Below are 24684 nucleotides of genomic sequence, written 5' to 3'. Positions count from 1 at the left end.
CTATCGAAAGAGATAGTGTCTGGGGTCTTGAAGGTGAACAAGCGGCCATCTATCTCAGAAGCAATAAAGCCCACATGGAAGAAGTACACCAGCCTGTGCGATCACGAGGTGTTGAAGGGATCAGGTATAAGGCATCATGCAAAAAAAAAAAAAGAATATGTGTGTGTGTGTGTGTGTGTGTGTGTGTGTGTGTGTGTGTGTACCATAGTGAATGAAGGGAGAAGTGCAGAGTGGAGACCCAGGGCCCGTTTGTCGGCCACTGGAGATCCCCTCACAGAGGGGTCTAGGGGAGGAGATGAGTCAGTCAGGGTGCGATATAGCACCGATGAAGAACACAGCTTTCCCCCAGATCTTGGATGCTTCCTGCCCCCAACTACCATGATCCAAATTCTACCTTGCAGGACTGGATAGGGCAGAGGTTGTACACTGGTGCAGATAGGAGCTGGAGGCACAGGGAATCCAGGGTGGACGATACCTTCAGGACCAGGGGTGTAAGGGGCGATACTGGGAGAGTAGAGGGTGAGTGGGTTGGAAAGGGGGAATCGATTACAAGGATCCACATGTGACCTCCTCCCTGGGAGATGGACGGCAGAGAAGGTGGGGAAGGGAGACTCCGGATAGGGCAAGATATGACAAAATAACAATCTATAAATTATCAAGGGCTCATGAGGGAGGGGGGAGCGGGGAGGGAGGGGAAAAAAAGAGGACCTGATGCAAAGGGCTTAAAAGGAGAGCAAATGCTTTGAAAATGATTAGGGCAAAGAATGTATGGATGCGCTTTATACAATTGATGTATGTATATGTATGGATTGTGATGAGAGTTGTATGAGCCCCTAATAAAATGTAAAAAAAAAAAAAAGATGTACAACTGGGAAACATTGTGCGGGGGGTGGGGTGGGTAAGGAATCAGTCAACTCGGTGACAGTAGGTTTTCTTGGGTTTTAAGAAAAATATAAAATTATGTTACGAGGGGCCATTGAGTAGGTTCCACCTCCTAGCAAGCCCACCCACGATTGAAGTTACACTGCTGGTCCTGCGCCATCCTCGCTGGGTCCCTGCGCCTAAGCCATGGATACAGTCACGGTGTCCGTCCATCTCATCAAGGACCTTCCTCCTTCTCTGCCCCTCCACTTCAAGCATGATGTCCTTCTCCAGGGACTGGTCTCTCCTGATAACGTCCAAAGTCCGTGCGGCGAAGTCTTCCCATCCTTGCCTCTCTGGAGCACGCTGGCCTCATGTCCAGGTACCAGCCCCCAACAGTCGAACGGGTCCTTGGGAGTAACTGCGATTGCGGAAAATAAGACAGCAAAGCCAGGGTCTCCTTGTCCCTAGGTCAGCACTGAGAGAGCAAAGGGATTTTTCTTTTTAACTTTATATATATATATATATATATATATATATATATATATATATATATATATATAATGTATTTTTCAGTGGGTATTTATAATCGTGGGGTTACGAGTCCTTCAACAGGCATGCACGTAAAGAGTAAATGGGTAACAGAATAAACAGGTAATAGAATGAGTCAGTGGTCTGACCTTATGTGTCCTCGAGCCCTCTGCGAGGGAGCAATCTATGATCAGTATCAGGAGACATCAGGAGGGATTTAGCTACTCTTTAGGGTGGCACAATGTGTTGTCTGGGTTGACTAGAGAAACAAAAAACAAACAAGAAAATACCATGTTTTGAGTCAGGTGCACCTTAGCCCCCAAAGCAACAGCTTTCTTTTCAGTACTCTAAAAAGGTCTTGGCATTGAATCAACCTAATGCAGCACATCTTTTGGTCTTTTGACTGCTTCTTTCATGAGCGCTGATTGTGGATTCAAGCAAGACAAAATCCTTCACAACTTCAATCTTTTCTCTATTTATCATGACATTACCTATTGGTCCAGTTGTGAAGATGTGGGTCTCCTTGACATTGAGTCATAGTCCACGCTGAAGGCTGCCATCCTTGATCTTCATCAGCAAGTGTGCCAAATCCTCCTCACTGTCAGCGAGCAAGGTCGTGTCCTCTGCGGACTACAGGTTGTCCATCAGCCTTCCTCCCATCCTGAGGCCGCACTCTTCTTCATAGAAGCCAGCTTCCCGGATGATTTGCTCGGCACACAGAAGGAACGAGTATGGTGAGAGGATCCAATCCTGACACACACCTTTCCTGATTGTAAACCAAGCAGCATGCCCTTGTTCTGTTCACACAACTGCCTCTTGGTCCAGGTACCGGTTCCTCATGAGCAGAGAATGTGTTCTGGAATCCCCGTTCTTAAAGTTATCCATAGGTTGTCAGGATCCACACAGTCGAATGCCTTGACATAGTCAATAAAATACAAGGAAACATCTTTCTGGTGTTCTCTGCTTTTGGTCAAGATCCATCTGACAAAAGCAAAACTATAACATCGTTAAAATAATACAATTCTCAGTCGATTTTATAATTAAATTTTATTGGGCAAGTACCTCCTTTGATTGTTTGGGGTCAGCAGTAAATTGCCACATCGCAAATGCACACTGTGTCAGCTTGCTAGAACTGCTGTAAAGAGTCAGTGTCCCTGCAAACCCTTAGAAGCCGTCACTGCAGAGCAGCACCAGAATGCAGGGCTGTTGTCCCCACAGCTCGCTATCGCTATCTAGGTCATTGTGTTTCTGAAGGCGCTCTTTGCATCCCACAGGCCCCAAAGAACAGCCCCCCTTCTTTCTTTTATGGGGAACAACAAAGAACCTGAACAGGCAGGACCAGGGCTGGAGGGCAGAGGGGTGACGTTGTTCAATGGGGTTCGCATGGGGCCATGCTCTGCCCTCTGAAGAGGTGGCAGCTGCCTCTGTGATGGGAAACTCCCCTGTGCGCCACCTGGCCTTCTGCTTACCGATGGCGTTGCCAACTTTCTTAAAACATCTGCCCATAAGCCCCATGATTGTCTCGTGTCCTTTGAGGACATCTGTCAAGACGCCGCCTTTGGAATCACAAAACACAGTTGCCGTCACCTGAGCTGACGGCACACCTTGCATTGAACTGGGAAGCCACTGTCTGATTGGGCCCTGTTTGCTTGTGAGGCGTGCTGAGGAGACTAAAAGCGTTTCCCTGAGGGGACTTGCCTGTAACCATCCACGACGCACCAGTTGGAACATGTGCTGTGTGGAACAAACTCATGCCTGTGTGAACTGAGCCCCAGGGAACAATACTTCTTGACTTCCCTTGTGGAGGCTAGAAGTCCCGGGTCCGGGTGCTGGCCAGGGAGAGCACTGGGATGGTGTGGGGCTCGGGTCCTGCCTCCCCCTCTCCGCATCCCCACCGGTGCTGGTGGTCCCAGACGCTCGCTCTGGGCTCCTTCCCTTCCTCTCTCTTGCTGGCTCTGGGCATCTCTGCCTCTCTCACAGACACCCCTGACATGTCTGTCTTTGATAAGGACACCATAGACTGCTGGAAGGACAACAGATCTGTCCTCGAAGAAGTATGACCAGAGTGCTCCTTAGCATTGAGGTGGTGAGACTGTCCTGTGTACTTCAGACATGTCCGGAGAGACCGGTCCCAGAGTGGGGCCTCGTGCTTGGTAAAGTGGAGGGACAGAGAACAAGAGGAAGGTTCTCGACAGGATGGATTGACATCGTGGCTGCAACCACGGGCTCAAACAAGTGTTGTGTGTGCTACTGGCGCAGGCTAGGCGGCACCTGTCTCCCTCTGTGGTGCTCGGGGTCGCTATGAGTCGGAACCGACACGATGCCACCTGACAATATGAACTCAACGTGACCAGGACTCACCCTATTCCAGCCCTCATGTTAATATGGTGATTGATAACATCTTCAAAGATCTTTGTTTTTCCCCAAACGAAACCATGTTTGCTGGTACAGAGACTGAGAATCAGCCCATCACACACACTGATAAAGATGCAGGGACAGACATGTGCACTCCTTTCTTCTGAGAATCAGTTGTGGGCTTTGAACTGCCAGCCTTGCAGTCAGGAGTCTAATTGGGTGCTTGCTGGATGCATACCTCTGTGCGTCGTTTTGCTTTGTTTTATCAGGAAAGAAGGAGCCCCCTACGATGAAGGAGGCAAGGTGGGCTAGCCCCGATCAAGTGATGGTGCTGTGGAGGGAGTAGGACCTGGGTCCCAAGCCCAGAAGCAGGTGCAGCTGTCCTGGGGGGAGGGGGTCAGAGTGCAGGGGATGGAACCCCCAGCCAGGCACCAAGGCCCCCAGATTCTGCCCAAGGCCTAGGAGTCGCCTACTTGTCTGTGGGTGGAGTGGAGAGGAGGGGGTGCCGGTCTGGAGAGGAGGCCCCCCTGCTGTCGGGGACCACGATCCGGCTCCCTCCTCAGGCAGTGTCCACTGCTGGCTGCTCAACGCTAGGGGCAAGAGGAGGCCATTCGCTCAACCTGCATCTCCGTCCGCCACCAGGAGGGGGGAGCAGACCTCGAGCAGGGAGGAGGGGAGAGAAGGCAGCCCCAGGGAGAGAGGCTTGGGGGTGCGGGGGGACGACGATCCCGGCCGGCACAGCCCCCACCGCGCGCTGGCGCCCGTCCGGGGGGCCCCCACCCCGCCCCGCCCCGCCCAGGCCGGCGAAGGGGCGGCGCCTGCTCGGTTCATTCATTCCCGGGGATCGGACCTTTTCTGCGGAGTCATCCGCGCCGCAGCGCGGGCGGGGGGCGGGGGCGGAGCCGGGCGAGTCACCGCCGGTCCCCAGCCTTCTCGGAGGGGCCGCCAGCGCCGCGCCGCGCCGGGCGGGGTCCCGCCGCCCCCGGCCCGCCGGGGGGCCCGCCGAGCGGACGGCCGGGGGCGGCGGCGGCCTGCGCCCCGCCCGCGCCCCCCGCCCGCGCCCGCGCCGCGCGCCCCATGCACCAGCTCCTAGAGCAGTCGGCGGACATGGCGACGGCGCTGCTGGCCGGCGAGAAGCTGCGGGAGCTGATCCTGCCCGGCGCGCAGGACGACAAGGCGGGCGCGCTGGCCGCGCTGCTGCTGCAGCTCAAGCTGGAGCTGCCCTTCGACCGCGTGGTCACCATCGGCACGGTGCTCGTGCCCATCCTGCTCGTCACCCTGGTCTTCACCAAGAACTTTGCAGGTGAGGCGGGGGCGGGGGGCGTCCCCGCTCGCTCGCTCGGCCCCCCCGCCTGCCCAGCGCGGCGGGCCCGCGCCCTGTGGCGCTCCCGGCCGGCCAGCTGGCCCTCCCTGCCCGAGACACTTGGTGCCGCCGGTACCTCCGTCTGACGCCGGGCGTGGACCAGGCCCCCTGGACCCCGGGGGAGGTGGGCCCTCCGTCTGGCCTCTGGAATATCACATTGGAAGGGGAAATGGAGGGGGCGCTGAGAGCCTTCCACGTGGGGCTGGGCTCGCGCCTTGACCGCGGACACAGACTGTGGGGTTTGGGGGGATGCAGAGCGGAGAAGAGGTGCAGGGGCATGGGAGAACGAGGTGGGGTGCAGAAGCTACAGGGAAGCTGGTAAGGGTGTGCTCTGCCGTCATGGGAGGGACTGAGGGGTGCTCTGAGGTTCTAGGGAGGACGGCAAGGGGAAGGGGTCATAGGTTGTGGGGGCACGGAGGGGGCTGAAGTTGTGGGGAGTCAGGCAGAATAGGGGCCAGAGATCGTGGGGGGGGCAGGGAGGGGAGAGGGTCAGAGGTCAGGGAGCACAGGGGTCCCACACGTGGGGCAGACCAGTACACAGAGGTGGACAGAGGACCCCTGGATGTGGTGAGGCCCATGGTGGGTTCTGGGGGTCACTGGCAGTGCAGTGGTCTATATAGGGTACACCAGACCCAACAAGCAGCGAGGCTACCATAGAAGGCGTTCAGGCCACAGGGCACCCAGGTGTGGAGTCCAGAGCCTGCCTAGGGAGCACAGGTGGAAGTGAGGGCCAAGGCAGTATCCAGGGGCTTTCCAGAGACATAAGACATCTCCTGACCTCTCACCTTCCAGGACCCCCAGAGCCCAGGGATGCCCCACCTGGTGGTAGAGCCCAGCAAAGGAGGTCCTGGGCACTGGCATGTCATGGAGGACATTGTGCTCTCCAGAAGTCACCCATACAGGCTAACGCGCCCCTGGGCTTGAGTAAGGGGAGAGGGCAAGCCCAGCAGGAAATGCTTGTGTGCAGACATGCCCTCATGAGGTAGAGAGGCACCCAGTAAGGCTTCGAGGTCACAGTCAATCAGAATGAAGTATCAACCCGTTCCATGGCACAGATGCACAGGAGGGCCTTAAGTCACAGGTGCAGGCCCACTCAGTGGTACTGATGTGCGCAGTAGGATGTCAAGTTATGGTGCACAGACCCACTCAGTGTCACACAGTGACACGCTGAATCACAGGAGCTCAGACATGGGGTGCAGACCCACTCAGTGTCATGGACATACATAGTAGGGCACCGAGTCACAAGCGCACAGATATGGGTGTGGACCCACTTCGTATTCACTAATGCACACAGTAGAGCATCAAGTCACAAGTGTTCAGTTATGGGATGTGGACCTGCTCGGTGTCACAGACACACACAAAGTAGGGCGTCGAGTCACAAGCGCTCAGGTACGGGGTGTGGACCCACTTGGCAGTCACTAGTGCACACAGTAGGATGTCAAGTGACTGGTGCTCAGATACGGGCTGCAGATAAGCTGGGGCACACAGTAGGATGTCAAGGTCACTGGCGATCAGATACAGATTGATGTAAGATGTGCACAAGGAACAGATTTATTTATTGATGGACATGTGGAGATGGGCCCATCAGCCCTCTTACTGAAAGCCTGATGCCCAAGGTGAACACCCACAGGTGCACGTGGCCCATGGGGCTGGTGGAGGGGGGCTTGTCTGTTTTCAAGCCGGCCTTCCCCAGGCACAGATGAGCTCCAGGTGCCCAGGCTGGGGTGGGGCTCTGAGGAAGGTGTCCCATGACACCTGTACCACAGATGTGGGGTAAGGTATCCCCACCATTGAGACAGCTCAGCCAAGGGGCCGAGCAAGAGAGGTAGCCTGTGTGCTGAGGACTGGACCTGTGGACGCTCCAGGGTGGCTATGATGCTGAGCGCTTTCATCGGTGCGTTCAGCCTTAAACAGACTGGGAAGGCCAGCCAGGTGCTCGACGTCAGCCCGTGACAGCCTGCACCCTACGGATCCGCCACAGGAATGGTGTGTGACCTAGCCCCGGTTCACTCCACAGTCAGGTGACTCGGCCACAGCTGAGCAGTGTGGACCCTCAAGGTGGGGCTGAGAGAGGCCAGAGACAGCTTTGTCCTAAAATCATGGGGTCCCGGTGCTACAAGTGCTCCCTGACGTGCGGAGCCTGGACACCTCCCTCGCACGGGCCTTCCTGGTGCAGGCTTTCTACCTCAGTCCTCTGCCATCCTTCACTGAAAATGCAAGCGCCCAGGATGGGGCTCAGGATTGAAGGGCCATGGGCCCCAGCAGCTCCCGCCACCCAGGTGTACTCCCACCCTCCAGCTTTCTGGAAACCCTGCGCCCGCCCAGCCTGGTGGTGAGTCCCTGCAGAATGAGCTGTGCCTTCCGGTTTGGTCCACGCTGGGATGCTCATCACAGTCAGCTCATGAAGCCAACAGGGGAGGCCTGGGAGCGCTGGCCACTCAGGCGCCGGCCACTGGGGCACTGGCTGACTGGTCCCACTTGGAGCTTCTGTCGAGGTAGGCTCGGCCACATCTTCACCGGGCCTGTGGACAGGCCACCCCCAGGCTCAGCCTCCCTGCACTGGTCTGTGGGTTGAGTCACCGCAGCAGGGAGGATATGGGGAAGGCTTGAGGCCGAGATCCTCTCTGCCCACGCCTGAGGGGTGGCCACCTGGGCACCCTAGTGCTGTGCGACCCCAGTTAGCAAACGCTGATGGTTCGCCCAGGCCGGCAGGGTCCACGTTCAACGGACCCCAGGACCCCAGCCTGCTGTCCTCTCTCCAAAGCCACCAGCCTGGCACCTCCTTCCTCTCTAGCTCTGACCGCCCTCGGGGCCGCCTCTGCCCAGTCGCTTTCCCCATGGAGGGGCACATGCAGGGTTCCGGGATTAGATGCCTCCCCTGGGGCCATGGGAGCCCTGGTGGTGTCATGGTTACACGTTAGGCCACTTACTGCAAGGCCCACAGTGTGAAACCACCTTGGGAGAAAGGGAGGCCTGCTACTCCCCTAAAATTGCAGTCTGGGAAACTCAAAGGGGCAGTTCTACCCTGTCCTGTAGGGTCAGTCATCTCACTAGCAGAAGAGTCTGGTGTTTGGTTGGTCCCTGTGGCCATGGTTCACCGATAGCATTGTTATTAGCAGGGTTAGGGCTGGGGGGGGGGCATGAGATGAGGGGAGGGCCTTGGCTGTCCCACCCCCTGTAGAGAAGGGACACAGACTGGGGACCCATGATATTGGAGGATTGGAGGGCAGCTTCACCAACACATGGAGAATCTGCAGGCCAGTCTACAGGACTGGGGAAGGGATGTTTCCTGGGCTAGATCCTAAGCAGGGGATATTGGGGGAACCCAGAGGCCAGTTGGGATGTCACTTTAGCCCCAGAGCTCAGCTGGCTCTGCTCAGTAGCAATCCTCTGGGTGACACTGGCATTTGGCAACCCATGCCCCAGCTGGTGCAGCCTGCAGGGCCCAGGACCTCTCAGCAGCCAGGACTGTGGGGAGCAGAGCCACCTGGGTTTGTGTCCAGGCAGGGCTCACTTCAGAGTCTGGTGGCGTCTCTCACCAGCATGCTCCCTGGGGAATCCCAAGTGGGCAGAAGCCCCCAAGGCAGGACCCCTAGCTGCCCTGAGAGCCTGACAGCAGTCTGCTCCCTACTCTCCCTCCCAGAGTGGGCCCAGCACCCCAGGGCCTGCACCCAGCCTAGAACGTGTTCTGAGCTGGCATCCCCCAGGCCTGCACCACACTCGCTCAGGCCAGGAGGGCTCTGTGTGCCCCTCCGCTGTGCTGTCTGCTGCTGTTCCCAGCAGCCCCATCTGGAAAGACCCTAGAGCTGGGCTCCTCACCTGCAGTGTCCTTGCAAAACCTTGTCACTGCCCTCAACTCAGTAAAGGAGGAGACTGAGGGTCGGAGCGGCAGACTCAAGACTGGTCCTCTGCTTGCTTCTGCCACCAATCAAACAGAAGACAGAAGGTAGCGAGCACGCCTAGCCCAGGGGTGCCCCGCGAACCCCTGCACCCAACCCTCCCTGCCAAGGTGGGACCACACTTCCATGCAGGTACCTGGTTGTGCAAAGAATTGCTTCTTCCTCAAGTCAGGCTCTCCCCCTGTGTCCACACTGTGTCCTGCAGTGCTAAAGGGCAGAGGCAGGCCAGCAGAGCCCCGGAGTAAGGACCCCTGCTGGCTTCCTGGGGTGGCTGTGGGACAGATTCTTGAATAAATGCCATTTTCTCAACCGAGTGCTGGCTCTCTGTGTCTGGCATGCTGCCCTCTGAGTCTCTGCCCTGGATGGGGACCCAGGCCACTGGTACTGGGGGGTGACCTCTCAGCCTGCCCCAGGCCTGGCCTGCCCTAGTTTCTGCACTGCCACCTGCACTGAACAAGTCCCATCCACATCAACAGGTTCCCGTATTACCACAAAGTGATGTGACCTGCCTCTGGCCTCTTCCTGCCAGGCAGCCTCTGATTCCAACCCTGTACAGCCCCTCAGCTGCCTGGGGGCAGTGGTGACAGCCTGGGACTTCACCCTAGGTCCTAGTGACGGGTGGGGGACCCAAGGGAGGGGGCTTGACACTGTGCTGGGGTCGGGGCGGAGCCGCCGGTGGGGGTTCTGAGTAGGACCCACAATGATACTGCCTGCCACACTGGGGACAAGTGTGATCGGATCTATGCTCTCTGCAGGCTGCAGGCACTGGGGATGAGGGACAGATGGAGAGTGGCACTTTGGTACCCACTGGCCTCATGTCCCACAGGCAATGAGCTGAGGGGGAGGCGAGTGCCAGAGCAGACCCTACCCTAGGCCTCTGGGGCATTGAAGGTGTTCTCAGCTGGGGGATGTGGAGCACGCTGTACTGGGGGCGGGGCCGCACCAGGGAGGGCTGTGTGTGTCAGGAAGTTAAAATAGGACCAGTTTTCCTGGAACCTGGGCAGAGACCTAGACCCTTCAATGTTGGTGTGCCTTCCTCAGTCAGGTCTTGGGGTCTGATAGGGGCACTTGGATAAAGTAGCCCAAGCATGGCGGGGTGATGGTGTGGGTTCAACCAGCAGTGGGACTGCCCCCCAGCACTGGGTCCCAGAATGGGCGTGGCAGCTTCTAACCCCCACTACACCCTGGCTCTGCTGCTGGGTGAGCTTTCACACCTCAGTGTGCGGAACCAGGGCAGTAGGGGGTCTGCGCAGGGCTCTTGGGAGGTTGCTGGAAGGGGCAGGTGCGCTTGGGGAGGGGTCTGTGCAGGAAAGCTGGTGAGGCCTCAGTGTGAGCATAGCTGTGCTCTCCGGCCACGCCCCCTCCGCAACCCCGCCCCAAATCCCAGCCTCAGTCTTGGGCCTGCCCCTAACACCCCCCTCCCCCCCCTCAGTTTGTTCCAAGACCTATCCCGCCCCACAGGACCCCACCTCCTCCATGGGCCCACTCTCCACTAACTCTCCCTGGGCTGTCCCCGCCCAGCCCCAGCCCAGCCCCTCCCTGGCCCTGCCTCCGGACCACCCACACACACCGGCCCTCCGGCACCCATGTCTCTTTTCTGCCCCCAGCCCCTCTCCCGGGACCACCCCGCCCCCACCCGTGTCTCCTCTCTGACACCCCCGGGCCCGCCCCCACCCGTGTCTCCTCTCTGCCCCCAGAGGAACCCATTTACTGTTACACCCCGCACAACTTCACCCGCGACCAGGCGCTGTACGCCCGCGGCTACTGCTGGACGGAGCTGCGGGACGCGCTGCCCGGCGTGGACGCCAGCCTGTGGCCCTCGCTCTTCGAGCACAAGTTCCTGCCCTACGCGCTGCTGGCCTTCGCCGCCATCATGTACGTGCCCGCGCTGGGCTGGGAGTTCCTGGCGTCCACACGCCTGACATCGGAGCTCAACTTCCTGCTGCAGGAGATCGACAACTGCTACCACCGCGCGGCCGAGGGCCGGGCGCCCAAAATCGAGAAGCAGATCCAGTCCAAGGGCCCGGGCATCACGGAGCGCGAGAAGCGCGAGATCATCGAGAACGCCGAGAAGGACAAGAGCCCCGAGCAGAACCTCTTCGAGAAGTACCTGGAGCGGCGCGGGCGCAGCAACTTCCTGGCCAAGCTCTACCTGGCGCGGCACGTGCTCATCCTGCTGCTCAGTGCCGTGCCCATCTCCTACCTGTGCACCTACTACGCCACGCAGAAGCAGAACGAGTTCACGTGCGCGCTGGGCGCCTCGCCCGACGGGCCGCCGGGGGGCGTGGGCCCCGGGCCGGCCGTGCGCGTCAACTGCAAGCTGCCCTCGGTGCAGCTGCAGCGCATCATCGCGGGCGTGGACATCGTCCTGCTGTGCTTCATGAACCTCATCATCCTGGTCAACCTCATCCACCTCTTCATCTTCCGCAAAAGCAACTTCATCTTCGACAAGCTGCACAAGGTGGGCATCAAGACGCGCCGCCAGTGGCGCCGCTCGCAGTTCTGCGACATCAACATCCTCGCCATGTTCTGCAACGAGAACCGCGACCACATCAAGTCGCTTAACCGGCTGGACTTCATCACCAATGAGAGCGACCTCATGTACGACAACGTGGTGCGGCAGCTGCTGGCCGCCTTGGCGCAGTCCAACCACGACACCACGCCCACCGTGCGCGACTCGGGCGTGCAGACGGTGGACCCCAGCGCCAACCCCGCCGAGCCCGACGGCGCCGCCGAGCCGCCCGTGGTCAAGCGGCCGCGCAAGAAGATGAAGTGGATCCCCTCCAGCAACCCGCTGCCGCAGCCCTTCAAGGAGCCGCTGGCCATCATGCGCGTGGAGAACAGCAAGGCCGACAAGCCCAAGCCCGTGCGCAGGAAGACGGCCACGGACGCGCTCATCGCACCGCTCCTCGACGCCGGCGCCCGCGCCGCGCACCACTACAAGGGCGGCGGGGACGCGGCCACCGCCTCCGCCTCCGCCTCCGCGCCGCCCGCTGCAGACAAGAAGCACGCGCGTCACTTCTCCCTGGACGTGCACCCCTACATCCTGGGCACCAAAAAGCCCAAGCCGGAGGCCGCCCCCGCCCCCACCACCGCCACCGCCCTGTCCGCCTCCCGGAACCAGGAGGGGGGCTTCCTTTCACAGGGAGAGGAGTGTGCGCTGGGCCTGACCACTGCACCCACCAAAGGTAGGGGGCTGCAGCGAGGGGCGGGCTGGCCCGGGCGGAGGGGGTGGCCCCAGTGCCCTCCTGGGCGCCTGGGAATAGGGTTCAGGGTTTCACCAGCTCCCTCAACCCTCATGGGAGTGGGGCAGGGGCAAGGGGTTCCTCTGCAGGGTGAATGGCCAACAGGGCAGAGGGAAGGTCCTGGGTGGAGGGGAAGGATAGGTAAGGTCGCAGGAGCCTCACCTCTGGGCCCCCTCACCCTGTCTGTGCTCAAGGCGCTTCCGCCGTGGACAGGGCAGGGATACGGCCCAGGGGGCACAGCGGCCAACAGCCTGGGGCACACCCGTGACACACACACCTTATCGCCACTTCCAGACGCCCCACACCCACTCCCGGAAAAGGAACTGCCCTTCCCAGCAGAGGCGCCCCTGGCCGGGCTCCCCGGGGGCGACCCCTTCCACGTCTGCTCGCCCCATCCAGCTCCCGCCGCGACCCCGCTGTCCCCAGCCGGCCTGGGCAAGGCTGAACCCCTGAGCATCCTGAGTCGAAACGCCACCCACCCTCTTCTGCACATCAGCACGTTGTATGAGGCCAGGGAGGAAGAGGGAGGACACCCCTGCACGGCCTCGGACATGGGCGAGCTCCTGGCCGTGCCCACCCCCCAGCAGATCCTCATCGCAGCCTTCGATGAGCCCAGGACAGTTGTGAGTACGGTGGAGTTCTGAGGGAAGGACCACCAGCCAGCCCCTCCTCCGCCCTGCCCCCCACCCCCCGCAGGACCCCACCCCACCCCACCGCTGCACGCAGCCTCGCTTGCCCACCCTAGCAACCGTCCGAATGCAGGGGGCTTGGCACCTCCCGAAGCTCTACTGCTGCCGGCACCCCCCACCCAGGGGACGAGCTTGGGCTCTGGCCCGGTGGGCAGACTGGGGCGTAGCAGAGCCCCCACCCGCCGGACACCTGAGGCTGCAAGAGGAAGAGTTTATTTTTTTAGTTGATTTGGTCCTAGGCCTGGGAAGCAAGGGCCTTTCTGTGATCCAGACCTGGCCACAGCCCAGTTTCGCAGCTCAGGGGCACACTCCCGACAGGGACCAGGGTCCTCCTGGGTGGGGGGCTGCGCACTCTCGGCGCTCAGAGCTCCATGCACTTTCTTTTTGGAAGCTGACATACACGTATTTTATTTTGTTATGACTATGGGCAGTGGTTATACTTGTCATTAGACTTGAGCCTGAGCAGCAGGTCCGTGCGTGTGTGTGAACGTAACAGGCGTGTGAGCAAGTGTGTGAGTGAGTGAGCGTGCTTTCAGGCGGGAAGGGGTCCAACGCAATAACCCATCCCCCTGCTGGGTCCCCAGCCCTGCCTCGCCCCGGGGCCAAGGCCGAGCCATGGCTCTGCCTGTTACCTCAGCCACGGGGCCACGTGACCACGCCCTGACACGGTAGCACTGAATACACAAATAAACCGTATTCTAATACCTGCCTGGTGTCTTGTGTTCCACCCCCACCCTGACTGCCTGCCCCTGCCCCAGGAGCCCTGAGGGTCAGACACGTGGGTGGGTCTGAGGTCTGGTGGGAGTGAGGCAGGCACACTCCGGCTCACCCCTGGGCCTGAGATCTGGGCTGGGTTGACACTTGTCATCGACAGGAGCTGACAATTCCATACCACCTGCCCCAGGAGCTCCCACGCTGTGAGGAGCCTGCACATGCCCCCACCCCTTCAAGCTAGTTCCCTGTGTTGTCTTCTCTGTGGGAGGGACGCTGCAGCAGGGGACTGGACTGGTGACCCTGCAGACTTCTTAGAGGAAGGACTTTTGAATGGTCTCTGGGGCTCCCCATGGGATCTGGGGCCACAGGGGGTGCAGCAAAGGTGTGTCCAAGTGCAGGGAGGGGCGCCTGAGCTCAGGATTTGGCGTAGGTGAAGCTGAGCAGAGGGGGTGAGGGGTGCTTCATGCAGCTCACAGGTGGGGTACAGATGTCCAGGACCCTAGATGCAAGCTTCCCCGAGGGCTGCACCTGGGCGGCTGGAGACAGACTAGGTGAATCCAAAAAATGGGTATGGGCAGGAATGCCCCACCCTAGTGGAGACCCATTCCAGGGTCCCCTCCTAAGCCAGTCCCAGGGTCAGCGTGCACAGCTGCCTGTACACACTGATTGATGGGAGGGCATGTGCAGGCCACTACTGACACTACATCCCCTCTGTGCCCTGCACTTGCCCCCCTGAGCCAGGGCCAACACGACAAGGGAAGGGACCCCACAGCCCACACAAAGCCCACCAGGAGCCTCCGCCCTTTAGAGGCCCCTCCCCATGGCAGCAGCAGCTGGGACAGTGGCAGAGGGGACCTCAGGCCTCCACTTCATCACACGGCCCATCCAGGGCTAGGTTGTAGTTAGCTGGGGCGCTGCTGGCCAACTGGGGAAGCCGGCTGCCATGTGACACTGCCCACTCAGGATCCTGGGGACTGGACCAGGGCACTATCCCTGACTGATCTGGGGTCACTGATTCTCCCCCAACCCTTTGCATCCTGCCCAATTGCCCATGCTTGGTGGTGGGATCAGCTGGGCACCTGGGCGCCTGTCACCTGCAGTGCAGTCTAAGTTCTAGTGGCTCTGCCAGGCCTTGGGGACCACACTCTGTGTCCAGCCCCTTTGTATGTGTCTCCTGGCGTAGCCTTGGCTCCAGGCTCTCTGGATTGAAAACCACCGGTGCAGGTTCCATGCAAGAGTCCAGGTGGGGGTGGCAGTGGACTTGAGCTCACAGGTGTGGGCAAACCCTGACCATCAGCCCCTTTGCTATGTGCAGAGTAGACAAAGGGTCCCGTGGAGGGGCACCCTGGCCATCGTCTCCTCCATCATGTGCAGAGTGGGCACATAGGGAGACACTCTGGCTATCAACTTCACTGTATATGGGGTGGACATGCTGGCCAGCAGCCCCTCCTCTATGTACAGGGTGGACATGAGGCCCTGTGGCCTGTGGAGCCTTGGGTGGAACCAGGCCACAGGCAGAGACAGCCCTGCCAGGGCCCTTTGACTCCTCCTTATGGGGAGCATGTGGGCCTGTGTCTGTCCCTAGGAGCCTGGTAGTGGGCAGCCCCTGCAGCTCCCAGGGGCACAGCTGTGGAGGCACACATGTGACCTGCCAGGTGTCCAGTGAGGGTGCAGGCACCACCTCCAGGACCCAGAGCACTGCACGCTCCAGGGGATGACCCCTGACCTGCCCACTCTGGGGTCCTGCATCTGTGGGGCCCATTTGATTCATCAACGCTCACCACCTGCTGTGCCCACAATAGTCCGTCCCTTCCTCAGTGCCCATCCTGGTCAGGGCTCCCTTGCCCCTGCTGACCCCACGCCACTCAGGTCTCACTCTCACCCCTCCCTGCCCCTACTTAGCTGGGGGGAGCAGGGGAGCCTCCCTGGCACACAGCTCCCCCAACCACCAGAGGTGGGTTTGACTTTAAATAGCAACACCCCCACCTCACCCCAGAAACCCAGCAATGCTAGGTGGTTCCCTCCGCCCCTGAAAGACCTTCCATTCACCCACCAGGAGGATGAACAGCTACAAACATCACAGGCCTCCAGCATCTCCTGCACACACACACACCCCAAGCCCCTACTGGGCTATTTCCCAGGGGTTTGAGTCCCCTTTTCTCTGAGGGTCTCCCTCATAGCCAGGGTGGCCTCTGTAGGCAGCACCAGCGGTTCTGGTGACGTGGAGGGGGACATCCAATTCCCCTCAATTTACCCGTGGCCCACCTTGTCCTGATCCTTCAGGAGGGCAGCCCTCAGCCCAAGTGGAGAGGCGGCGAGGCCAGCCACCAGAATGGGGTCGACCTGGCATATAAGGGTTTGCAGTTGCTTGTGGAGCAGGGCCTGGCCTTGCCAGCTGTAAGGGGCCAGGCCTTGCCAGGGAGAAGTCTCGGCATTCTCACCACACCAGCTCCACCCAGGAGGGTCATGGCATGACCTCCCTGTAGGAGCCAGAGGGTCTGGTGATCCAGGCCCTGCAGGTTAGCGGGTAGCCCACAGGCACTGGGCAGCCATGACAGAGGCTCCACCCCACTGGCCTTCCCCTGGGCCGACAGTTTCAACTTTGGGCTCTGTGTGTCCTGAGACCCTCCCCATGGTGGCCTGCAGGGACCCTACCAGCCTGCCTGTGCCCCCACCCCAGCCCTACCAGTGCCTGTGACCTTGCAGGATCCAGGGTTGTCTCTTGGCTTCCCACGGTTCCATAGGGAAGTGCTGGTTGTGCAGGTGAGTGGGCGCCCAGCTTGTCCTTACAATGTACTGGCAGTCATCTGCTCTGTCCCCCCTCAGCAGTGTCGAGCTTAATGTCCGGGCCACCTCCACTCTGTAAGGCCATAGGCCAGTGCCCAGGGATCCAGGCCCAGGTCCAGGTCCGGCCGACCACAGCACCTGCACCCAGCAGCAGCCACTACGCCTGCGCTCAGCCTGAGCCCCGCTGCCTCCTTGGTCCCACTCACCGCAGCCGGCCTCCCGCTGGCAGACCAGCTAGGAAGAGTGTGCTCTAAGTCCAGGATGAGAGAGAGTCGCTCACTGTACTTTTATTATGGGGGGGGACGGTTTACAAAACACTTGGATTTCAATCTTGTTTTATGCAAACCATTCCGTAGGCGCCACACGAAAAGTATCCACATTTTACAAACCGGGTGCGCCAGTCTTCCGGCGGGCCGAAGACTCGAACTTGCGTTCCCTAGTTCGCTGCCTGGGCTTAGGACCCGGGGAGGCGGGCGAGGCGAGCGATTCCGTCCGCGCGCGGCCCTCTAGGAAGTGTAGTCTGTGGCCGCGCGCGGACCGCATCGCCGAGGCAACGGGGCGGCGCTCGGGACTGCGCTTCCCGGCATGCCGCGCGGCGCTCCTCGGCCAGGCCAGGCCACTCGGCCCGCCGACTCGGCCCGCCACGTCCGGTGGGCGACCAGGCCGCGTGGAGGCCGGCTGAGGAGCGCCGCCGCCCCGGTACGCGCGCGGGCCGGGCCGGGGGCTCGGGGGACGCCGCCTGGAGGGGTTCCGACGCCGCGCCCTCGCGCTGGGCGCGCGCCTGCGTATGGGTGCGGGTCCCGAGGGGCGGGGAGAGCTCAGGGGAAGTAGGACCCAGAGAGGGGGACCCGGAAGGGGTGGGCGCAGCAGGGGGTGGGAGAAGAGCTGGGGGGGCTTCGGGAGGCGGGGTGCCCAGGGAGCGGGGGGATTCGAAGGCAGTGGATGGGGGGGCGCGGAGGTGGGGTCCCCGGAGGGGGCTAGGCCCGGAGGAGGAGGTGGGGAGAAGCGCGGACGCCCCCCATTTCTACCGCGTATCCGGCGGAGATCGCGGCCCCAGAGCATATGCCCAGCCTTGAAGGGTCAGCTCCTGCCCAGCGGGGAGGGCGGGGTCCGGAGTCCGAGCAGGCCTCGGGTGGTCATCCTGCTGTCTGCCCCAAGAGCGCTGGCAGGGTCTGTGTGTCTCCACGCCGCACCTCCCCCAACCCCGCGAACCGCAGACAGGCCTGACACCCAGGGCCGGGGCGACTGGAAGGAAACCGGGGCCCGATGGCGGAACCAGCTGCCACTGGGCCTTCTCTGCACTGCCGCCTCAGCCTCGGAACCAATGCAGTACAGTGACCGATCCACCCACAGGGTTCCTTCAGCCAGTGTCCTTGTGGAAGTTGTCACAGAGCTCAGAGATTCGGCCATCCCAGCATCTCAGACCAATTGCTGACCGCAGGGAGCCCAGCTCAGCACCCCAGGTGTGTGGAGGCCTCTGTCTCCAGATTGCAGTCCTCTTTGCTACTGACCTCCTGCAAGCTGCCTCTTCCGGCCACCTCTGCAGAGGGTCAGAGGCTACTGGGAACTGTGGGGCAGTGGTCAGGGTGTGTGGGAGGGTGTAGCAACTCCAGCTTCAGTGAGGGGGCTGTCCCCTCTTCCCTTCCGGACTTTGCCTGCAGTTAGAAAGCAGTCCCTTCGGAGCCCAGGAGCAGGGATGGGGGTCTCACTCTCGTCTGCAGCCACGTGGAGGGGTGGTGGTTGTGTGTCTGTGGATTCAGGACCCTCCAGCTTCAGCTTTGAGATGTTGGTGGGAGGGGGGCCGCTCAGGGAAGTGGTTTTGCATTTAGGGAGGTGATAGAGAACGTGGGGCCAAGGAAAGGGGCCCGGCCATGAACCTGTGACCTGCCTGGGGTTCCCCTGGGGACCTTCGGTGCCCACACAACCTGTCCAGGTGCTGCAAGTCATTAGCCTCCAAGACTGGTGCGACCCTCATAGGCACCCCCAGATGCCCCTTCTCCGGCCTGAGGCTGCCCCCCTCCTCATGACATGTGCTGGGGTCTGATCCTCCTGGTAGCTGGGGGACAGTCGGCGGCCTGCCTGGGCCTATGCACTGCCTGTGGTTTGGACAGGGGATGCCGCACACAGCACCCCACACACTGTCTGCCAGGGAAGTACAGGAGGCAGGGCAGAGCACAGGACCCATCGAGGGATGCTCAGAACGGCTGGGGGCAGGGTGGGGGTGGTGGGGTGGTTAGGTGGGTATAAGTGCAATGGAAGGAGTACAATGAAAATTGGTGGTTGGGTGAGGAGTCCTGCCTCAGCAGGGTGTTCCGGTGAAGCCCCAGCAGACGGTCAGACGTGTTGACTCCTGGAATCTTCCAGGCTGGTCACTACCCTGAGGCACACCAGCTGGTACCTTGGTCTGTTATGGGTCACGGCCACCCCCAAGCAGGCTCCACCTCAGAGCCCTGGTGTTGTAGTGGTCATGGGGTGGACTGCCAAAGTCAGCCATTCAAAACTACCAGCTGCTCAAAGAGAGAGGTGGGGAGAGGGGCTTCCTGCTTCACACTCCCAGGGGCAGCTCTGCCAGGCCTACGGGGCCTCTGCAAGTCAGGCAGTGAGTTTGGATTTTGATTTGGGTAGGTGGGAGCCAGGATCCCCAGGACAGGAGAAGGGGCGAGCAAGTGAGCGCTGGTGAAGCCTGCCTCTGCTGGTCCTGCCTCTACCTGCTCACAGGTTGGGCTCCCTGGGGCTGTGGTGGAGCGGCTACTACAGCCCCAGTGTGCCAGTCAGCCAAAAGACAAGGGGGTGACTTGGGCTCTGGAGGGGCATGGAATGGAGGCTGGGTCCCAGCTGGGAAGACCTGGGAACTGTGCTATTACACTGAAATTGACCTGCAGCCTGAGGCTGGGTGGCGGGTGGGGTGGTGGCAGGTGGGGCAGCAGCGGTGTCCCCCGTGCCCCTCCACTTCCCCGAGTGAGCCTACCGCTAACTGAGGTCTCCACCAGTTGGACAGCTGTGCCCCCACCCCCACCCACAGCTGCTGTGGGTGAGGAGTGACAGCCTGCCTGCCTGCCCTGCCCCACAGCAGGCCCAGGTTGCCCAGCCGGCTTCCTGGGTGTGGCTTCACCCCTGGGGCAGGAGGCTGGGGACAACGTGGTCACTTCCCATTGGCTGCTCCTTCCACCCCCAGCCTCAGGATGCTTTCAGAGATGGTGTTCCGGCTCTGTGGCTGGCTTTGCCAAGCTTGGCACGCACTGGGCCCCTCCGCTGGACTCTGGGGCCAGCTGGTCAACCAGCAGGCCTCTCCTTGTGGGGCGGGAATGGAGGCCAATAGCTGCCCTGGTTGACACCCCATCCCTCTGGATTCCTGGTAGTCTGGCTTGGCTGGGTTGCTCACTCAGGGACCTCGGGTGGGGTGGGGGACCTGCCAGGAGAGGCACCCCTGATTCAGTGGGCAGGGCCTGTCTTGCCTGCCTGCCTCCCTCCCTCCAGGCCATCTGTCCCACCCCAGAGTTCCCTGGACACCAGATTGGGAGCCTGGTGTCCCAAAGGGCCCTCCCTGTGAGAGCAGGGCAGGGCCCTGGGCTCCTGGTCAGGCCCATCTTCTCCCCTAGACATCACCAGTTGACCTGGCAGCCACCATGGAGGGGGAGGAGGAGGAGCCCCCTCAGGAGGTGAGTGTAGACGGAGCCCAGCCTGTCTGCTCCCCAACATCTGGGGAACTACCCTCTCCTATCCACCTCCCCCTGCAGTGTGGCCCCCTTTGGGGGGGTCACTGGCTATGCTTATGAAGGGGTGGGTGTGGAGGACATTCCCAAACTGTGTGGCAACTGGGACTCCAGGTGCCCAGGAGAGGGGGTACCTGGGAGTGTCACTGGGCTGCTCTCAGGGTCCAAGTCAGGGCCCCACGCCAGGCACACACTAGCTCTGGTTTTGTGCTCCTGCAGCACCCCTGCCAAGGCCATGCCCACTCCCACCCCATGCCCATCGTACCACCTTGTCCACACCCCATCCCTGGTCCTCCCGAAACAGGCCATGACCCTGACCACCAGCCTCTGCCACTGCCTGCCCCGCTGCAGGTGATATCCAGGTCCCACCCCCAGGGAGGGGCCAGGCAGCTTCTGGACCCCATAACACAGCCATGTACCTGCAGGCAAGGCTGGGCCTAAGAGAGCCTCCCCGGAGTGCTTTTCCCAGCTTTTCCTCCTCAGGCCCCTGACTCCCCTTCCATAGCCACCACTGTGCCCCTGACAGAGGAAACCCAGCCCATGTCCACGGCCCCTAACAAATTACTCCAGCCCATAATGTTAGGCCACTAGCAGTCCTCCCTGGTCTGCCTGTCTCCTCAGCCCCCCAGCGAGCTGACATGGGGCTAGAGTGGCCAATGGGAGGGCTCTCCCAGAGAAGCAGGGCCCTACAGGCCCTGGGCATGAGCTGTGTCAGCACTGGGCAAGGTGGGCCAGACACCCTTCTGGAACCTTCCATCCCTCTGCAGGCTGCCACAGAGCCAGTTGAAGTGCCAGGGGCTACAGAACCAGCATCAGCAGCAGTAGTTTCTGGAGCTGCAGCATCAGGGCCTGGAGTGGTCCCTGGAGAGTCTCAGAGCATGTGTACGTGTCTCGGGCTGGCTGGAGGTGCAGGAGGGGGACAAAGTGTGGATGCCCCTGCTGCTGGTGGGTGTGGGCCTGGACAAGGGCCCAGCTGGCTGTATGACCCCTGGGCATGTGGCCTACGGCCCTGTAACCTACCTTGGTACCGTCTGCCCTATGACCTCCTTCCTGTTCTGTGGCCCTTGGCCCCATGACTGCTATGTGACCCCTGCCCCATGACCCTCTGCTATGGCCACAGCGGATGTGGAAGCCTTCAACCTGCTGCTGGAGGTGAAGCTAAAGAGGCGGCGAGCACGGCCTGACCTGCCCCCCACGGTGACGGAGCTGGTGGCTGAGGATGGGAGCCGCGTGTACGTGGTGGGCACGGCCCACTTCAGCGACGACAGCAAGAGGGACGTCGTCAAGGTGGGGTGGTAGGGGTAGGGCTGGCTGGCCATGGGCTACCTGCAGCTGACCCTGACTGAGGCCGTGGGGACCTTGCAGACCATCCGGGCGGTGCAGCCTGACGTGGTGGTGGTGGAGCTGTGCCCCTACCGCGTGTCCATGCTCAAGATGGACGAGCGCACGCTGCTGCGAGAGGCCAAGGAACTCAGCCTGGAGAAGCTGCAGCAAGCCGTCCGCCAGGTAGAGGGCAGAAGGCAGGCTATCCAGCATCTCCTAGGAGAACAAGGTCATCTGGCAGGTTTTAGGGGGACTCCCAGCAGGTGTGGGAGCAGGTAGGGGACTAGCAAGTAGGCTATACAGGGCAGAGAGTGGGTGGCTGGTCCCCTTGGTCTCTGGCAGGGAGAGGCCAGTGCCCCCCACTGTGGATGCTCACAGGCCCCACTCTGCCCTACTGCTGCTGGGTGGGTCTGACCTCTAGTTGTAATAAACTTCAGAAGCCCCCACTCTCAGCCAGGCCCAGGCCTCTCCCAATCAGAGCCCTCCCCAGACCGGCCCTAGGGCCAAGGGACCTGTTGTGGACAGGCATGTGACCTCTGCAGTGACAGTGTGCACAGCCTGCTGAGGCTTGACTATGACCCCTGACCACTGTGGCTGCCTGTGGGCTCTGGCCACAGGGGCACCACTTGCCAGGGTGGGCCAGTGCTTGTGGGCAGGGTTTGGACAGCCTGGGCCTTACAGGTCCCTGTGGATGGAGGGAACAGCCACTAGGGCTGCCTGGGCCATACTGCGCCTCCTAGTGTGAGCCATGACCAACACAGGTTTTGCCCTGACCAGCGGCCATTGGATATGGTGTGTGACAGGCTGCCTGCCAGTCTGGCCCCCGCCTGTTTGCCCAGGACCAGCTGGAAGCACAAACACCCGGCCACAGCCCTCGGGGCGTGACGACCGTGACTGCACGGCTGTCCCTTTGTGTGCTGCTGCTGTGTTCTGACGGCGGGTCCACAGTCACTGAACCTCGACTCCTAACCCTGCACCTCCCCCCACTGTGGGGAGCAGACAACTAGCCCATAGGGATGGGCTGGGCGAGGAGCCACAGGGAAGACCGCACTTGTGTGACCCTCCCCAAGGCCACCTGCTCTCCGCACCCCTGCTTGGGGCCAGTGGGGAGCAGACCTGAGGGCCTAGGTGGGGAGAAAGGGAAGGTGGCTGAGGTCAGGCCCCAGGGGGCCTGGCAGGCAACCTGCTGACCACCACTCCCCATACCCCAGAATGGAGTCATGTCGGGGCTCATGCAGATGCTGCTGCTGAAGGTGTCAGCCCACATCACGGAGCAGCTGGGCATGGCGCCTGGCGGCGAGTTTAGGGAGGCCTTCAAAGAGGTGAGGGGGCCGTAGGCGGGGGGGGGGGGGGGAGCTGCTACTGGCTGGGGCCCTGATCCTGCTCTGCCCTAGGCCAGCAAGGTGCCATTCTGCAAGTTCCACCTGGGCGACCGCCCCATCCCTGTCACCTTCAAGAGGGCCATCGCTGCACTGTCCTTCTGGCAGAAGGTCAAACTGGCGTGGGGCCTCTGCTTCCTGTCGGACCCCATCAGGTGGGAGTGGCCCGCCTCGTTGTCCTGTGTTCTGCCTGCCCCACCCACGCCATCCCTGCAGGCTCCTCAAACAGGGTCCACCCTCCTGCTTCCTTCTCCCTCCCTCCCTTCCACAGCTGCTGTGGCACCCTCCTAATCCCAACCCTGCCCCCCCCCCCAGCAAGGACGACGTGGAGAAGTGTAAGCAGAAGGACCTGCTAGAGCAGATGATGGCTGAGATGATCGGCGAATTCCCTGACCTTCACCGCACCATCGTGTCCGAGCGAGACGTCTACCTGACCTACATGCTGCGCCAGGCCGCCCGCCGCTTTGAGCTGCCCGCCTCATCCGATGGTGAGGCTGGACCTGCCGCTGCGAGAGGGCGGGGGTAGGGGAGGAAGCACCACGCTGACCCTGCCTGCCCCCCAGCCGAGCCCAGGAAGTGTGTCCCCTCCGTGGTGGTGGGCGTCGTGGGCATGGGCCACGTGCCCGGCATCGAGAAGAACTGGAGCACCGAGCTGAACATTCAGGAGATCATGACGTGAGTCGGGGCCTGGCGGCAGGGAGTGGGCAGGGAGGGCAGGGGAGCAGCCTCCAGCAGCCAGCCTGTCCCCACCTCTCCGCAGTGTGCCCCCACCCTCCATCTCCGGCCGTGTGTCCAGGCTGGCTGTCAAGGCCGCCTTCTTCGGCATCATGGGCTACGGCCTCTACTGGCTGGGCCGGCGCGCCGGCGGCCTGCTCCTGGCACTTCCTGTGGCACAGGACTGCCTTCAGAGAGCGTCCACCATCCTGCCCAAGAAGTAGGCCCAGGGCTGCGGGAGTCCCCAGCACAGCTCGGAGCACAGGCGGACCCCCGTGGAACTTTCCCCTTCGGCCACCACTGGCTCCCCACCAGCTCCCACCTGGCGTCCACACAGCAGGCTCAGCGCCTCCCATGGGCCGGCCACAGCCGCCTGACTGTCCTGTTGCTGAAGCCTCGCTCCAATAGTGGTTGGCACTTCTGAGCGCAGGCTTCTGTAGCCCCCACACCAGGGGGCCAGCAGGACCCAGTGGGGGCTGCAGTTGGCGGCCTGCCTCACTGTGCCTTCTGTGGTCTTCGGCCTCTGTGGCCCCCAGCTCTCCCAGGAGCACCTGGTTGAGGGTCTGATGGTGGGCTCTGGGCAGGCAGATTTGGGAAAGGCTCTGGGGGCCAGGGGACTCAGAGGGGTCACCTTCCCCGTGGCCAGGCAGCCCCTAGGCCCTGACAGGGTCTCTGGCTGGCAGAGCTCCCATGGTCTGGTCTTTTAAAAATGTCTGAAATTTCTTTGCTCAGGTAATTTTAACTTAAACCCTACAGCAGATGTCAGAAACACGAGCCTTAAATCTGGTTGGGGCGACGCATTCTTTCTGGGTCCTGCTGGTGGAGCTGTCCCTGCCTCCTCATCTTCTCACCTGCAGGCCGGGCAGAGAGGGGCCAGGGGACCCTGGGGCAGGGTTGGGGGTGACCTGCCTGGGCGGCGCCAGCCTCATCCCACCGGGTCCTGTTGATGATGAGCGGGCTCGGTGTTGAACCAAATCAAGCCCAGGGCCGGTGAGCTTGCCACAGCCACCACCCTGTCCTCCAGTTGGGCGTGCACTTTCCTTATGAGGTTGAAATAAAGTCTAATTTTGGAAGCGCCTGTGTGGTGACATCTGTGGGAACCGGACCTGGT

At 61.4% G+C, this 24684-nt stretch overlaps 2 protein-coding genes across 6 annotated transcripts; both read left to right on the top strand.

The window, feature by feature from the left end:
• The first annotated feature begins 4824 nt into the window (after window positions 1-4824).
• On the top strand, window positions 4825-13621 carry PANX2 (pannexin 2). The gene is made up of 3 exons (XM_075553460.1): window positions 4825-5050; window positions 10707-12197; window positions 12549-13621. The coding sequence occupies exons 1-3, from the start codon at window positions 4825-4827 to the stop codon at window positions 12896-12898; spliced, it is 2067 nt and encodes a 688-aa protein (XP_075409575.1). The 3' UTR covers window positions 12899-13621.
• A 3434-nt stretch (window positions 13622-17055) lies between these two features.
• Window positions 17056-24646, top strand: TRABD (TraB domain containing). Of its 5 annotated transcripts, XM_075553457.1 has the most exons (12): window positions 17056-17143; window positions 17798-17907; window positions 19070-19162; window positions 20044-20103; window positions 20925-21039; window positions 21278-21444; window positions 21523-21663; window positions 22692-22802; window positions 22875-23014; window positions 23175-23347; window positions 23423-23534; window positions 23620-24646. In XM_075553457.1, exons 4-12 carry the CDS (start codon window positions 20071-20073, stop codon window positions 23795-23797), a joined length of 1170 nt encoding a protein of 389 aa, XP_075409572.1. In that variant the 5' UTR covers window positions 17056-17143; window positions 17798-17907; window positions 19070-19162; window positions 20044-20070; the 3' UTR covers window positions 23798-24646. The 5 variants fall into 5 exon arrangements, with proteins under 5 accessions (XP_075409572.1, XP_075409570.1, XP_075409571.1 ...); XM_075553455.1 differs by lacking the exon at window positions 19070-19162 and having other exon boundaries at window positions 17062-17143; XM_075553456.1 differs by lacking the exon at window positions 19070-19162 and having other exon boundaries at window positions 17068-17143; window positions 17758-17907.
• The last annotated feature ends 38 nt before the right edge of the window (window positions 24647-24684 follow it).

This window comes from Tenrec ecaudatus, chromosome 6, assembly GCF_050624435.1.
Source record: "Tenrec ecaudatus isolate mTenEca1 chromosome 6, mTenEca1.hap1, whole genome shotgun sequence".
Taxonomy (NCBI): Eukaryota; Metazoa; Chordata; class Mammalia; order Afrosoricida; family Tenrecidae; genus Tenrec; species Tenrec ecaudatus.
This window is presented reverse-complemented; position numbering and strand designations above follow the sequence as displayed.

Excerpts from the sequence above, each read along its gene's own strand:
- PANX2 (XM_075553460.1), top strand. The coding sequence starts at position 4,825 with ATGCACCAGCTCCTAGAGCAGTCGGCGGACATGGCGACGGCGCTGCTG. Across the intron at positions 5,051-10,706 it reads CTTCACCAAGAACTTTGCAG|AGGAACCCATTTACTGTTAC; the intron begins GTGAGGCGGGGG and ends CTCTGCCCCCAG. Across the intron at positions 12,198-12,548 it reads GACCACTGCACCCACCAAAG|ACGCCCCACACCCACTCCCG; the intron begins GTAGGGGGCTGC and ends CGCCACTTCCAG.
- TRABD (XM_075553454.1), top strand. Across the intron at positions 17,908-20,043 it reads AGCCCAGCTCAGCACCCCAG|ACATCACCAGTTGACCTGGC; the intron begins GTGTGTGGAGGC and ends CTTCTCCCCTAG. Across the intron at positions 20,104-20,924 it reads AGGAGGAGCCCCCTCAGGAG|GCTGCCACAGAGCCAGTTGA; the intron begins GTGAGTGTAGAC and ends ATCCCTCTGCAG.